Raw genomic sequence first — 15,695 nt, 5'->3', positions numbered from 1 at the left:
GCCTTTGTGCCTCAAACCTCTGACAGTGTCAAGGATATCGCCTTTTGTTGTGTACGTGTTCAGATAGAACTGGACAGTTGGATCTCTGCTGTACTGAACCACTGAGACGCGGTCTTTCTTGTCATCCACACTGAGTTTCTCTACTGCCTTTTGGACAAAGTCTCGCATAGCTGGGAAGCCGCGTCTAGTACCATCAGATCCATCCAACAAGAACACAACATCCTTTCCTGGTGGCTTTCTCTCCGCTAGGGAACATCAAATTTGAGACATATTTAGGTTCATGTGACCAACCTGTCCTGTATAAAAGTTAGATAATGAAAGCTAACCTCAACATTTACACATGACTCTATTCGTGTTAGTACACCTCTATGCTCAGAGCGGCGCTGCTGCCTTGCTTCAACTTAGTAAAATACACCTGAATACAGTTCAATGTGCGTGCTGCAGTGACATTGGTGTGTAAAAGTCAGTCACTTTCTTACCAGTTACTGTTGGTGTCATGGGCGTGCCCCTCACTCGCACTGTACTCAGTACAGTGGAGAGCTGTTCCTGGACACCGGGGAGGTCAGTGAACTCAGGCACCGAAAGAGCATAACTAGGCTCATGTGATATCTTCTGCAGCTCACTTCTGTCAGAGTTCCTTGTTCCAATGCCAATCACAAAGATGCCTTGCTGTTTGAGAGCAGAGGCTGGGGTATCTACATTGTCAAAAGACTTTCCGCCATTTAGCAGGATCAACATTTGTGGGACACCTTGCAGGCGCCTACTCCCGGAGGAGTTGGTAAAGACGTTGTCCCTAACGTATCGGAGGGCTGCCCCGGTATTGAGGGGACTGCCCCCTCTGTGGTTCAGTCCTCTGACCGAATCCACAACATCCTCTTTTGTGGTGTATGTGTTCAGATAGAAATTGACCTCTGGATCTCTGCTGTACTGCACCACAGAGACACGGTCGTTGTTTGGTCCCACATTAAGTTTCTCAACAACTCTCTCCACAAAATCACGCATGGCAGGGAAGCCATTCCGTGTGCCATCAGAACCATCCAGAAGGAAGACAACATCCTTTTTGCCGGTGTCAACTGAGAAAAGACAGCAGGATAAACAGTTTAAAACCTTTGCCTCTGCTTAAATGCAAACATAGAGCTAATCAAGCATCACACTAAATTTCTTTCCATCGCTGCGGGTGAAATAAGTCGGGCAGCCTTTCAAGCCGGCAAGGGGATGCGCTTGTTAACATACCAGTTTCGGTGGGCGTTTCTGGGGTGACATCAACAACCACAGCCTCCACAGAGGACTGAAGTTGCTCTTGGACACCGGCTAGGTCAGTGAAGTCAGGTACAGTTATAGCACTGCGGGAATCGTGGGATATCTTCTGCAGTTCTCTCAAATCAGAGCCCCTGGTTCCAACTGCAAACATCAGGACGCCCATCTGTTTCAGAGCAGAGGCTGGGGCATCAACACTGTCATAAGACCTTCCACCGCTTAACAATATTAGGACTTGCGGAACTCCTTCCAGGCGCCTGCTTCCGGCAGAAGCCGTGAAGACATTGTCCCTCAAGTACTGGAGAGCTTCTCCAGTCTTGAGGGGGCTTCCGCCTTTGTGCCTCAAACCTCTGACAGTGTCAAGGATATCGCCTTTTGTTGTGTACGTGTTCAGATAGAACTGGACAGTTGGATCTCTGCTGTACTGAACCACTGAGACGCGGTCTTTCTTGTCATCCACACTGAGTTTCTCTACTGCCTTTTGGACAAAGTCTCGCATAGCTGGGAAGCCGCGTCTAGTACCATCAGATCCATCCAACAAGAACACAACATCCTTTCCTGGTGGCTTTCTCTCCGCTAGGGAACATCAAATTTGAGACATATTTAGGTTCATGTGACCAACCTGTCCTGTATAAAAGTTAGATAATGAAAGCTAACCTCAACATTTACACATGACTCTATTCGTGTTAGTACACCTCTATGCTCAGAGCGGCGCTGCTGCCTTGCTTCAACTTAGTAAAATACACCTGAATACAGTTCAATGTGCGTGCTGCAGTGACATTGGTGTGTAAAAGTCAGTCACTTTCTTACCAGTTACTGTTGGTGTCATGGGCGTGCCCCTCACTCGCACTGTACTCAGTACAGTGGAGAGCTGTTCCTGGACACCGGGGAGGTCAGTGAACTCAGGCACCGAAAGAGCATAACTAGGCTCATGTGATATCTTCTGCAGCTCACTTCTGTCAGAGTTCCTTGTTCCAATGCCAATCACAAAGATGCCTTGCTGTTTGAGAGCAGAGGCTGGGGTATCTACATTGTCAAAAGACTTTCCGCCATTTAGCAGGATCAACATTTGTGGGACACCTTGCAGGCGCCTACTCCCGGAGGAGTTGGTAAAGACGTTGTCCCTAACGTATCGGAGGGCTGCCCCGGTATTGAGGGGACTGCCCCCTCTGTGGTTCAGTCCTCTGACCGAATCCACAACATCCTCTTTTGTGGTGTATGTGTTCAGATAGAAATTGACCTCTGGATCTCTGCTGTACTGCACCACAGAGACACGGTCGTTGTTTGGTCCCACATTAAGTTTCTCAACAACTCTCTCCACAAAATCACGCATGGCAGGGAAGCCATTCCGTGTGCCATCAGAACCATCCAGAAGGAAGACAACATCCTTTTTGCCGGTGTCAACTGAGAAAAGACAGCAGGATAAACAGTTTAAAACCTTTGCCTCTGCTTAAATGCAAACATAGAGCTAATCAAGCATCACACTAAATTTCTTTCCATCGCTGCGGGTGAAATAAGTCGGGCAGCCTTTCAAGCCGGCAAGGGGATGCGCTTGTTAACATACCAGTTTCGGTGGGCGTTTCTGGGGTGACATCAACAACCACAGCCTCCACAGAGGACTGAAGTTGCTCTTGGACACCGGCTAGGTCAGTGAAGTCAGGTACAGTTATAGCACTGCGGGAATCGTGGGATATCTTCTGCAGTTCTCTCAAATCAGAGCCCCTTGTTCCAACTGCAAACATCAGGACGCCCATCTGTTTCAGAGCAGAGGCTGGGGCATCAACACTGTCATAAGACCTTCCACCGCTTAACAATATTAGGACTTGCGGAACTCCTTCCAGGCGCCTGCTTCCGGCAGAAGCCGTGAAGACATTGTCCCTCAAGTACTGGAGAGCTTCTCCAGTCTTGAGGGGGCTTCCGCCTTTGTGCCTCAAACCTCTGACAGTGTCAAGGATATCGCCTTTTGTTGTGTACGTGTTCAGATAGAACTGGACAGTTGGATCTCTGCTGTACTGAACCACTGAGACGCGGTCTTTCTTGTCATCCACACTGAGTTTCTCTACTGCCTTTTGGACAAAGTCTCGCATAGCTGGGAAGCCGCGTCTAGTACCATCAGATCCATCCAACAAGAACACAACATCCTTTCCTGGTGGCTTTCTCTCCGCTAGGGAACATCAAATTTGAGACATATTTAGGTTCATGTGACCAACCTGTCCTGTATAAAAGTTAGATAATGAAAGCTAACCTCAACATTTACACATGACTCTATTCGTGTTAGTACACCTCTATGCTCAGAGCGGCGCTGCTGCCTTGCTTCAACTTAGTAAAATACACCTGAATACAGTTCAATGTGCGTGCTGCAGTGACATTGGTGTGTAAAAGTCAGTCACTTTCTTACCAGTTACTGTTGGTGTCATGGGCGTGCCCCTCACTCGCACTGTACTCAGTACAGTGGAGAGCTGTTCCTGGACACCGGGGAGGTCAGTGAACTCAGGCACCGAAAGAGCATAACTAGGCTCATGTGATATCTTCTGCAGCTCACTTCTGTCAGAGTTCCTTGTTCCAATGCCAATCACAAAGATGCCTTGCTGTTTGAGAGCAGAGGCTGGGGTATCTACATTGTCAAAAGACTTTCCGCCATTTAGCAGGATCAACATTTGTGGGACACCTTGCAGGCGCCTACTCCCGGAGGAGTTGGTAAAGACGTTGTCCCTAACGTATCGGAGGGCTGCCCCGGTATTGAGGGGACTGCCCCCTCTGTGGTTCAGTCCTCTGACCGAATCCACAACATCCTCTTTTGTGGTGTATGTGTTCAGATAGAAATTGACCTCTGGATCTCTGCTGTACTGCACCACAGAGACACGGTCGTTGTTTGGTCCCACATTAAGTTTCTCAACAACTCTCTCCACAAAATCACGCATGGCAGGGAAGCCATTCCGTGTGCCATCAGAACCATCCAGAAGGAAGACAACATCCTTTTTGCCGGTGTCAACTGAGAAAAGACAGCAGGATAAACAGTTTAAAACCTTTGCCTCTGCTTAAATGCAAACATAGAGCTAATCAAGCATCACACTAAATTTCTTTCCATCGCTGCGGGTGAAATAAGTCGGGCAGCCTTTCAAGCCGGCAAGGGGATGCGCTTGTTAACATACCAGTTTCGGTGGGCGTTTCTGGGGTGACATCAACAACCACAGCCTCCACAGAGGACTGAAGTTGCTCTTGGACACCGGCTAGGTCAGTGAAGTCAGGTACAGTTATAGCACTGCGGAAATCGTGGGATATCTTCTGCAGTTCTCTCAAATCAGAGCCCCTTGTTCCAACTGCAAACATCAGGACGCCCATCTGTTTCAGAGCAGAGGCTGGGGCATCAACACTGTCATAAGACCTTCCACCGCTTAACAATATTAGGACTTGCGGAACTCCTTCCAGGCGCCTGCTTCCGGCAGAAGCCGTGAAGACATTGTCCCTCAAGTACTGGAGAGCTTCTCCAGTCTTGAGGGGGCTTCCGCCTTTGTGCCTCAAACCTCTGACAGTGTCAAGGATATCGCCTTTTGTTGTGTACGTGTTCAGATAGAACTGGACAGTTGGATCTCTGCTGTACTGAACCACTGAGACGCGGTCTTTCTTGTCATCCACACTGAGTTTCTCTACTGCCTTTTGGACAAAGTCTCGCATAGCTGGGAAGCCGCGTCTAGTACCATCAGATCCATCCAACAAGAACACAACATCCTTTCCTGGTGGCTTTCTCTCCGCTAGGGAACATCAAATTTGAGACATATTTAGGTTCATGTGACCAACCTGTCCTGTATAAAAGTTAGATAATGAAAGCTAACCTCAACATTTACACATGACTCTATTCGTGTTAGTACACCTCTATGCTCAGAGCGGCGCTGCTGCCTTGCTTCAACTTAGTAAAATACACCTGAATACAGTTCAATGTGCGTGCTGCAGTGACATTGGTGTGTAAAAGTCAGTCACTTTCTTACCAGTTACTGTTGGTGTCATGGGCGTGCCCCTCACTCGCACTGTACTCAGTACAGTGGAGAGCTGTTCCTGGACACCGGGGAGGTCAGTGAACTCAGGCACCGAAAGAGCATAACTAGGCTCATGTGATATCTTCTGCAGCTCACTTCTGTCAGAGTTCCTTGTTCCAATGCCAATCACAAAGATGCCTTGCTGTTTGAGAGCAGAGGCTGGGGTATCTACATTGTCAAAAGACTTTCCGCCATTTAGCAGGATCAACATTTGTGGGACACCTTGCAGGCGCCTACTCCCGGAGGAGTTGGTAAAGACGTTGTCCCTAACGTATCGGAGGGCTGCCCCGGTATTGAGGGGACTGCCCCCTCTGTGGTTCAGTCCTCTGACCGAATCCACAACATCCTCTTTTGTGGTGTATGTGTTCAGATAGAAATTGACCTCTGGATCTCTGCTGTACTGCACCACAGAGACACGGTCGTTGTTTGGTCCCACATTAAGTTTCTCAACAACTCTCTCCACAAAATCACGCATGGCAGGGAAGCCATTCCGTGTGCCATCAGAACCATCCAGAAGGAAGACAACATCCTTTTTGCCGGTGTCAACTGAGAAAAGACAGCAGGATAAACAGTTTAAAACCTTTGCCTCTGCTTAAATGCAAACATAGAGCTAATCAAGCATCACACTAAATTTCTTTCCATCGCTGCGGGTGAAATAAGTCGGGCAGCCTTTCAAGCCGGCAAGGGGATGCGCTTGTTAACATACCAGTTTCGGTGGGCGTTTCTGGGGTGACATCAACAACCACAGCCTCCACAGAGGACTGAAGTTGCTCTTGGACACCGGCTAGGTCAGTGAAGTCAGGTACAGTTATAGCACTGCGGGAATCGTGGGATATCTTCTGCAGTTCTCTCAAATCAGAGCCCCTGGTTCCAACTGCAAACATCAGGACGCCCATCTGTTTCAGAGCAGAGGCTGGGGCATCAACACTGTCATAAGACCTTCCACCGCTTAACAATATTAGGACTTGCGGAACTCCTTCCAGGCGCCTGCTTCCGGCAGAAGCCGTGAAGACATTGTCCCTCAAGTACTGGAGAGCTTCTCCAGTCTTGAGGGGGCTTCCGCCTTTGTGCCTCAAACCTCTGACAGTGTCAAGGATATCGCCTTTTGTTGTGTACGTGTTCAGATAGAACTGGACAGTTGGATCTCTGCTGTACTGAACCACTGAGACGCGGTCTTTCTTGTCATCCACACTGAGTTTCTCTACTGCCTTTTGGACAAAGTCTCGCATAGCTGGGAAGCCGCGTCTAGTACCATCAGATCCATCCAACAAGAACACAACATCCTTTCCTGGTGGCTTTCTCTCCGCTAGGGAACATCAAATTTGAGACATATTTAGGTTCATGTGACCAACCTGTCCTGTATAAAAGTTAGATAATGAAAGCTAACCTCAACATTTACACATGACTCTATTCGTGTTAGTACACCTCTATGCTCAGAGCGGCGCTGCTGCCTTGCTTCAACTTAGTAAAATACACCTGAATACAGTTCAATGTGCGTGCTGCAGTGACATTGGTGTGTAAAAGTCAGTCACTTTCTTACCAGTTACTGTTGGTGTCATGGGCGTGCCCCTCACTCGCACTGTACTCAGTACAGTGGAGAGCTGTTCCTGGACACCGGGGAGGTCAGTGAACTCAGGCACCGAAAGAGCATAACTAGGCTCATGTGATATCTTCTGCAGCTCACTTCTGTCAGAGTTCCTTGTTCCAATGCCAATCACAAAGATGCCTTGCTGTTTGAGAGCAGAGGCTGGGGTATCTACATTGTCAAAAGACTTTCCGCCATTTAGCAGGATCAACATTTGTGGGACACCTTGCAGGCGCCTACTCCCGGAGGAGTTGGTAAAGACGTTGTCCCTAACGTATCGGAGGGCTGCCCCGGTATTGAGGGGACTGCCCCCTCTGTGGTTCAGTCCTCTGACCGAATCCACAACATCCTCTTTTGTGGTGTATGTGTTCAGATAGAAATTGACCTCTGGATCTCTGCTGTACTGCACCACAGAGACACGGTCGTTGTTTGGTCCCACATTAAGTTTCTCAACAACTCTCTCCACAAAATCACGCATGGCAGGGAAGCCATTCCGTGTGCCATCAGAACCATCCAGAAGGAAGACAACATCCTTTTTGCCGGTGTCAACTGAGAAAAGACAGCAGGATAAACAGTTTAAAACCTTTGCCTCTGCTTAAATGCAAACATAGAGCTAATCAAGCATCACACTAAATTTCTTTCCATCGCTGCGGGTGAAATAAGTCGGGCAGCCTTTCAAGCCGGCAAGGGGATGCGCTTGTTAACATACCAGTTTCGGTGGGCGTTTCTGGGGTGACATCAACAACCACAGCCTCCACAGAGGACTGAAGTTGCTCTTGGACACCGGCTAGGTCAGTGAAGTCAGGTACAGTTATAGCACTGCGGGAATCGTGGGATATCTTCTGCAGTTCTCTCAAATCAGAGCCCCTGGTTCCAACTGCAAACATCAGGACGCCCATCTGTTTCAGAGCAGAGGCTGGGGCATCAACACTGTCATAAGACCTTCCACCGCTTAACAATATTAGGACTTGCGGAACTCCTTCCAGGCGCCTGCTTCCGGCAGAAGCCGTGAAGACATTGTCCCTCAAGTACTGGAGAGCTTCTCCAGTCTTGAGGGGGCTTCCGCCTTTGTGCCTCAAACCTCTGACAGTGTCAAGGATATCGCCTTTTGTTGTGTACGTGTTCAGATAGAACTGGACAGTTGGATCTCTGCTGTACTGAACCACTGAGACGCGGTCTTTCTTGTCATCCACACTGAGTTTCTCTACTGCCTTTTGGACAAAGTCTCGCATAGCTGGGAAGCCGCGTCTAGTACCATCAGATCCATCCAACAAGAACACAACATCCTTTCCTGGTGGCTTTCTCTCCGCTAGGGAACATCAAATTTGAGACATATTTAGGTTCATGTGACCAACCTGTCCTGTATAAAAGTTAGATAATGAAAGCTAACCTCAACATTTACACATGACTCTATTCGTGTTAGTACACCTCTATGCTCAGAGCGGCGCTGCTGCCTTGCTTCAACTTAGTAAAATACACCTGAATACAGTTCAATGTGCGTGCTGCAGTGACATTGGTGTGTAAAAGTCAGTCACTTTCTTACCAGTTACTGTTGGTGTCATGGGCGTGCCCCTCACTCGCACTGTACTCAGTACAGTGGAGAGCTGTTCCTGGACACCGGGGAGGTCAGTGAACTCAGGCACCGAAAGAGCATAACTAGGCTCATGTGATATCTTCTGCAGCTCACTTCTGTCAGAGTTCCTTGTTCCAATGCCAATCACAAAGATGCCTTGCTGTTTGAGAGCAGAGGCTGGGGTATCTACATTGTCAAAAGACTTTCCGCCATTTAGCAGGATCAACATTTGTGGGACACCTTGCAGGCGCCTACTCCCGGAGGAGTTGGTAAAGACGTTGTCCCTAACGTATCGGAGGGCTGCCCCGGTATTGAGGGGACTGCCCCCTCTGTGGTTCAGTCCTCTGACCGAATCCACAACATCCTCTTTTGTGGTGTATGTGTTCAGATAGAAATTGACCTCTGGATCTCTGCTGTACTGCACCACAGAGACACGGTCGTTGTTTGGTCCCACATTAAGTTTCTCAACAACTCTCTCCACAAAATCACGCATGGCAGGGAAGCCATTCCGTGTGCCATCAGAACCATCCAGAAGGAAGACAACATCCTTTTTGCCGGTGTCAACTGAGAAAAGACAGCAGGATAAACAGTTTAAAACCTTTGCCTCTGCTTAAATGCAAACATAGAGCTAATCAAGCATCACACTAAATTTCTTTCCATCGCTGCGGGTGAAATAAGTCGGGCAGCCTTTCAAGCCGGCAAGGGGATGCGCTTGTTAACATACCAGTTTCGGTGGGCGTTTCTGGGGTGACATCAACAACCACAGCCTCCACAGAGGACTGAAGTTGCTCTTGGACACCGGCTAGGTCAGTGAAGTCAGGTACAGTTATAGCACTGCGGGAATCGTGGGATATCTTCTGCAGTTCTCTCAAATCAGAGCCCCTTGTTCCAACTGCAAACATCAGGACGCCCATCTGTTTCAGAGCAGAGGCTGGGGCATCAACACTGTCATAAGACCTTCCACCGCTTAACAATATTAGGACTTGCGGAACTCCTTCCAGGCGCCTGCTTCCGGCAGAAGCCGTGAAGACATTGTCCCTCAAGTACTGGAGAGCTTCTCCAGTCTTGAGGGGGCTTCCGCCTTTGTGCCTCAAACCTCTGACAGTGTCAAGGATATCGCCTTTTGTTGTGTACGTGTTCAGATAGAACTGGACAGTTGGATCTCTGCTGTACTGAACCACTGAGACGCGGTCTTTCTTGTCATCCACACTGAGTTTCTCTACTGCCTTTTGGACAAAGTCTCGCATAGCTGGGAAGCCGCGTCTAGTACCATCAGATCCATCCAACAAGAACACAACATCCTTTCCTGGTGGCTTTCTCTCCGCTAGGGAACATCAAATTTGAGACATATTTAGGTTCATGTGACCAACCTGTCCTGTATAAAAGTTAGATAATGAAAGCTAACCTCAACATTTACACATGACTCTATTCGTGTTAGTACACCTCTATGCTCAGAGCGGCGCTGCTGCCTTGCTTCAACTTAGTAAAATACACCTGAATACAGTTCAATGTGCGTGCTGCAGTGACATTGGTGTGTAAAAGTCAGTCACTTTCTTACCAGTTACTGTTGGTGTCATGGGCGTGCCCCTCACTCGCACTGTACTCAGTACAGTGGAGAGCTGTTCCTGGACACCGGGGAGGTCAGTGAACTCAGGCACCGAAAGAGCATAACTAGGCTCATGTGATATCTTCTGCAGCTCACTTCTGTCAGAGTTCCTTGTTCCAATGCCAATCACAAAGATGCCTTGCTGTTTGAGAGCAGAGGCTGGGGTATCTACATTGTCAAAAGACTTTCCGCCATTTAGCAGGATCAACATTTGTGGGACACCTTGCAGGCGCCTACTCCCGGAGGAGTTGGTAAAGACGTTGTCCCTAACGTATCGGAGGGCTGCCCCGGTATTGAGGGGACTGCCCCCTCTGTGGTTCAGTCCTCTGACCGAATCCACAACATCCTCTTTTGTGGTGTATGTGTTCAGATAGAAATTGACCTCTGGATCTCTGCTGTACTGCACCACAGAGACACGGTCGTTGTTTGGTCCCACATTAAGTTTCTCAACAACTCTCTCCACAAAATCACGCATGGCAGGGAAGCCATTCCGTGTGCCATCAGAACCATCCAGAAGGAAGACAACATCCTTTTTGCCGGTGTCAACTGAGAAAAGACAGCAGGATAAACAGTTTAAAACCTTTGCCTCTGCTTAAATGCAAACATAGAGCTAATCAAGCATCACACTAAATTTCTTTCCATCGCTGCGGGTGAAATAAGTCGGGCAGCCTTTCAAGCCGGCAAGGGGATGCGCTTGTTAACATACCAGTTTCGGTGGGCGTTTCTGGGGTGACATCAACAACCACAGCCTCCACAGAGGACTGAAGTTGCTCTTGGACACCGGCTAGGTCAGTGAAGTCAGGTACAGTTATAGCACTGCGGGAATCGTGGGATATCTTCTGCAGTTCTCTCAAATCAGAGCCCCTGGTTCCAACTGCAAACATCAGGACGCCCATCTGTTTCAGAGCAGAGGCTGGGGCATCAACACTGTCATAAGACCTTCCACCGCTTAACAATATTAGGACTTGCGGAACTCCTTCCAGGCGCCTGCTTCCGGCAGAAGCCGTGAAGACATTGTCCCTCAAGTACTGGAGAGCTTCTCCAGTCTTGAGGGGGCTTCCGCCTTTGTGCCTCAAACCTCTGACAGTGTCAAGGATATCGCCTTTTGTTGTGTACGTGTTCAGATAGAACTGGACAGTTGGATCTCTGCTGTACTGAACCACTGAGACGCGGTCTTTCTTGTCATCCACACTGAGTTTCTCTACTGCCTTTTGGACAAAGTCTCGCATAGCTGGGAAGCCGCGTCTAGTACCATCAGATCCATCCAACAAGAACACAACATCCTTTCCTGGTGGCTTTCTCTCCGCTAGGGAACATCAAATTTGAGACATATTTAGGTTCATGTGACCAACCTGTCCTGTATAAAAGTTAGATAATGAAAGCTAACCTCAACATTTACACATGACTCTATTCGTGTTAGTACACCTCTATGCTCAGAGCGGCGCTGCTGCCTTGCTTCAACTTAGTAAAATACACCTGAATACAGTTCAATGTGCGTGCTGCAGTGACATTGGTGTGTAAAAGTCAGTCACTTTCTTACCAGTTACTGTTGGTGTCATGGGCGTGCCCCTCACTCGCACTGTACTCAGTACAGTGGAGAGCTGTTCCTGGACACCGGGGAGGTCAGTGAACTCAGGCACCGAAAGAGCATAACTAGGCTCATGTGATATCTTCTGCAGCTCACTTCTGTCAGAGTTCCTTGTTCCAATGCCAATCACAAAGATGCCTTGCTGTTTGAGAGCAGAGGCTGGGGTATCTACATTGTCAAAAGACTTTCCGCCATTTAGCAGGATCAACATTTGTGGGACACCTTGCAGGCGCCTACTCCCGGAGGAGTTGGTAAAGACGTTGTCCCTAACGTATCGGAGGGCTGCCCCGGTATTGAGGGGACTGCCCCCTCTGTGGTTCAGTCCTCTGACCGAATCCACAACATCCTCTTTTGTGGTGTATGTGTTCAGATAGAAATTGACCTCTGGATCTCTGCTGTACTGCACCACAGAGACACGGTCGTTGTTTGGTCCCACATTAAGTTTCTCAACAACTCTCTCCACAAAATCACGCATGGCAGGGAAGCCATTCCGTGTGCCATCAGAACCATCCAGAAGGAAGACAACATCCTTTTTGCCGGTGTCAACTGAGAAAAGACAGCAGGATAAACAGTTTAAAACCTTTGCCTCTGCTTAAATGCAAACATAGAGCTAATCAAGCATCACACTAAATTTCTTTCCATCGCTGCGGGTGAAATAAGTCGGGCAGCCTTTCAAGCCGGCAAGGGGATGCGCTTGTTAACATACCAGTTTCGGTGGGCGTTTCTGGGGTGACATCAACAACCACAGCCTCCACAGAGGACTGAAGTTGCTCTTGGACACCGGCTAGGTCAGTGAAGTCAGGTACAGTTATAGCACTGCGGGAATCGTGGGATATCTTCTGCAGTTCTCTCAAATCAGAGCCCCTGGTTCCAACTGCAAACATCAGGACGCCCATCTGTTTCAGAGCAGAGGCTGGGGCATCAACACTGTCATAAGACCTTCCACCGCTTAACAATATTAGGACTTGCGGAACTCCTTCCAGGCGCCTGCTTCCGGCAGAAGCCGTGAAGACATTGTCCCTCAAGTACTGGAGAGCTTCTCCAGTCTTGAGGGGGCTTCCGCCTTTGTGCCTCAAACCTCTGACAGTGTCAAGGATATCGCCTTTTGTTGTGTACGTGTTCAGATAGAACTGGACAGTTGGATCTCTGCTGTACTGAACCACTGAGACGCGGTCTTTCTTGTCATCCACACTGAGTTTCTCTACTGCCTTTTGGACAAAGTCTCGCATAGCTGGGAAGCCGCGTCTAGTACCATCAGATCCATCCAACAAGAACACAACATCCTTTCCTGGTGGCTTTCTCTCCGCTAGGGAACATCAAATTTGAGACATTTTCAGGTTTAAGTGTCACATTTGTTACATGATATATTTAGAGACTTAAACCTAGTCTTAACCTTTTGCGTCCAATTGGTTTACCTCAACTCATTTAAATACACCTTTTTTCACATTGTAATTTTACATCCTAATGAGACATGAGATCAGTCACCCCCTTCTAAGTATCTGTTTATCATGGTTTTGCATGTGGTATTCAAAAAAAGTACCCTCTCACTTTTCTGGATTTTACTGTACTATACTGGCAGTATAATTCTACCTGGACAGCTGACGCCTGTTACTGTCATTTTGACAGATTAAAATTTTTGTTACGATTGATGCAATGATTGCCAAAGTAAGGGTTAAGTTACTGAAAGACATGTTTTGTTTTTTTTTCCAAACTCTTGTTAAAAGTAAATTCTCAAATATAAGTTGAGACAAGGTAATTTATAGAAAAAAAATTCATTAACTTTTTTTAATTATCGTAACACAGAATAAATTTGATAATTTAAAAACTTAATGTTCCAATTGAAATATTCCCTACAACTCACACAAATATTCCTTGAGTCAAGGGAAAGTGTAATCCACTCCCTTTTCCTATTAGTGGTATCAATACTTTGCAATACAAAACATTAATTACTACTAGAAAAGGATGCACTTGCTTTGTTTAATTAAGTGTGGCAAAGGACATTGAAAAGAAATGCTTAATGTTTGGAAAATAATTTTACAATATTTGTCTGAATCCTAAGTTGGTGGTTCTGTCCCCTTCATCACCTACCATTATTCTACATATCAGAGCAAAAGTCTAAAAAACTAAATCATGAAACATACAGTATTTATGCAATTATTCTTACCAATCACTTCTGTTTCTGAAATTTCACTTTTCACTTTTTCTTCTGTGATTGCAGCAACAACTTGCTCTTGTATACTTGGAAGCTCAGCCACTTCAGCAACTGATAAAGTGTAACCTGGAGCATGTGATATCTTCTCCATTTCCTTGTGGTCAGAGTTTTTTGTGCCAATGGTTAATATTCTGACACCACTTTCTTTTAGAGAAGCAACAGGCAAGTCCACACTGTCACTTGATGCTCCATTACTTATAACAACAAGAATCTGTGGCACATTGGTAGTGTTTCTGCTTCCTGAGGCAGCTGTGAATACCTTTTCTTTTACATATTTTAGAGCTGCACCCATTTTGACAGGTCTGCCACCTTTGTGGGACAGTCTTCTGACAGCTGTTAGGACATCTTCCTTCCTCATGAATGAACTCAAAAAGAAATTGGCAAGTGCTTCATTGCTGAACTGAATCACAGCAGTTCTGTCTTTGTTTGGTCCAATGTCAAGTCTTTCTATCACTTTGTACAGGAAATCCTGAATGGCTGAAAATCCATTTCTGGTATTATCTGATCCATCCAAAAGAAAAACAATATCCCTTCCTTTTTCACCACTTTGATCTGTTAACAAAATAGATATATGTAATTCTTATTATAGTGATCACAATCACTTTAACTAATCACAGTTAATTTAAATAGTTATTCAAATGATGTAAATTCTTACCTTCTTTAGTTTCTTCCTCAACTCCCATTTGTGTAAGATGACTCATCAAAGTTTGTTGAATACGAGAGAGATTTACAAAGTCAGGGACTGAGTAAGCATAATTTGGGTCTGATGAAATGACTTGCATCTCAGCTGAATTTGCCATTCTTGATCCAATTGCAAATGTGACAACCCCTGCAGCCTTAAGCATACGTGCTGGGCCTCTAGGAGAATCTCTAGATCTTCCACCAGCCAACATGACAAGTATCTGCTTAGCACCTTCATGACGTCGACCTCCAGCATTTGAAACAAAGGCTTTATCCTTCACAAACTGCAGTGCTGCTCCAATATTCTGTGGCCTTCCACCTTTTGGTTGTAGGCTTGCAACGTGCTTAAGAACATCATCTCTTGTGTTGTAGGAATTCAGATTGAAACTGAGTTCTGCAGTGTTGCTATACTGTACAACAGCAACTTTATCTTTTCCTTGGTTCAGGTCAAAGCTGTCAACCATTCTTGCAACAAATTCTCTTACAGCAGAGAAACTACTCCTGACATCATCCGAACCATCAATGAGAAAGACAATATCTCTACTCACACTGGAGCGTGAACCTAGAAAAGTCAACAGTCATATAAATTATGTTAGTTTACAATTCCATTGAATTCTGATTATTGGTAATATAACTGAAATAAATGCAGCGTACAGGATTTGAATAAATATATTAATAGTTAATTAATTGTTTTCACTCACCTACACCAGGGGTGACAGTATCTTTGTGAGATGTAATGGTTGATAGTAACTGTTCTCTCACAAGAGGAAAGTCAGAAATCTCCTTGATAAAATACTTGGCTTGTGGACTGTGTGCTAATTGCTCTATCTCCAACACATCTGCATCATTGAGTCCAATGCTGTAAAGGATGATCCCAGCATTTCTCAGTCTGTCCACTGCAGCTGAGACATCGTCTTCTGACTTTCTCCCACTTAACAGAATCAGTATCTGTGGGACTCCCTGTCGGGCTCTGCTTCCAGATGAAGCACTGAACACATTGTTTTTCACATAATCTAGGGCGACACCAGTGTTCAAACTAGGCCCTCCTCTCAGATTCACATTGCTCAAATGACTCAAGACATCGTCTTTCAGTGAATATGTGTTCAGGAGAAAATCAGTGGTGGGTTTTGTGCTGTACTGAGTCAAAGCAACTTGTACT

General features: G+C 46.6%; 2 protein-coding genes across 2 annotated transcripts in view; both read right to left on the bottom strand.

Annotated features, from left to right (window-relative positions):
• Positions 1-4,518, bottom strand: part of col6a3 (collagen, type VI, alpha 3) — a 47,478-nt gene extending 42,960 nt beyond the window's left edge. The window contains exons 1-7 of the mRNA XM_037108788.1: positions 4,410-4,518; positions 3,656-4,249; positions 2,822-3,421; positions 2,068-2,661; positions 1,234-1,833; positions 480-1,073; positions 18-245 (exon numbers count right to left, since the gene is read on the bottom strand). Of these exons, the coding sequence (XP_036964683.1) occupies positions 18-245; positions 480-1,073; positions 1,234-1,833; positions 2,068-2,661; positions 2,822-3,421; positions 3,656-4,178 (3,139 nt within the window). The 5' untranslated portion in view covers positions 4,179-4,249; positions 4,410-4,518. The remainder of the gene's footprint in view (positions 1-17; positions 246-479; positions 1,074-1,233; positions 1,834-2,067; positions 2,662-2,821; positions 3,422-3,655; positions 4,250-4,409) is intronic.
• Positions 4,519-4,866: 348 nt separating this feature from the next.
• LOC119025334 (collagen alpha-3(VI) chain-like) lies at positions 4,867-13,238 on the bottom strand. Its single transcript, XM_037108789.1, has 10 exons — positions 12,350-13,238; positions 11,596-12,189; positions 10,762-11,361; positions 10,008-10,601; positions 9,174-9,773; positions 8,420-9,013; positions 7,586-8,185; positions 6,832-7,425; positions 5,998-6,597; positions 4,867-5,837 (listed from the first exon to the last, which is right to left on the bottom strand). The coding sequence occupies exons 1-10, from the start codon at positions 12,870-12,872 to the stop codon at positions 5,191-5,193; spliced, it is 5,946 nt and encodes a 1,981-aa protein (XP_036964684.1). The 5' UTR covers positions 12,873-13,238; the 3' UTR covers positions 4,867-5,190.
• Between the last annotated feature and the right edge of the window lie 2,457 nt (positions 13,239-15,695).

The sequence above is a fragment of the Acanthopagrus latus genome, chromosome 9, assembly GCF_904848185.1.
Source record: "Acanthopagrus latus isolate v.2019 chromosome 9, fAcaLat1.1, whole genome shotgun sequence".
NCBI lineage: Eukaryota > Metazoa > Chordata > Actinopteri > Spariformes > Sparidae > Acanthopagrus > Acanthopagrus latus.
Note: the sequence above shows the minus strand (reverse complement) of the source record. Positions and strands in the feature narration are given on the sequence as shown.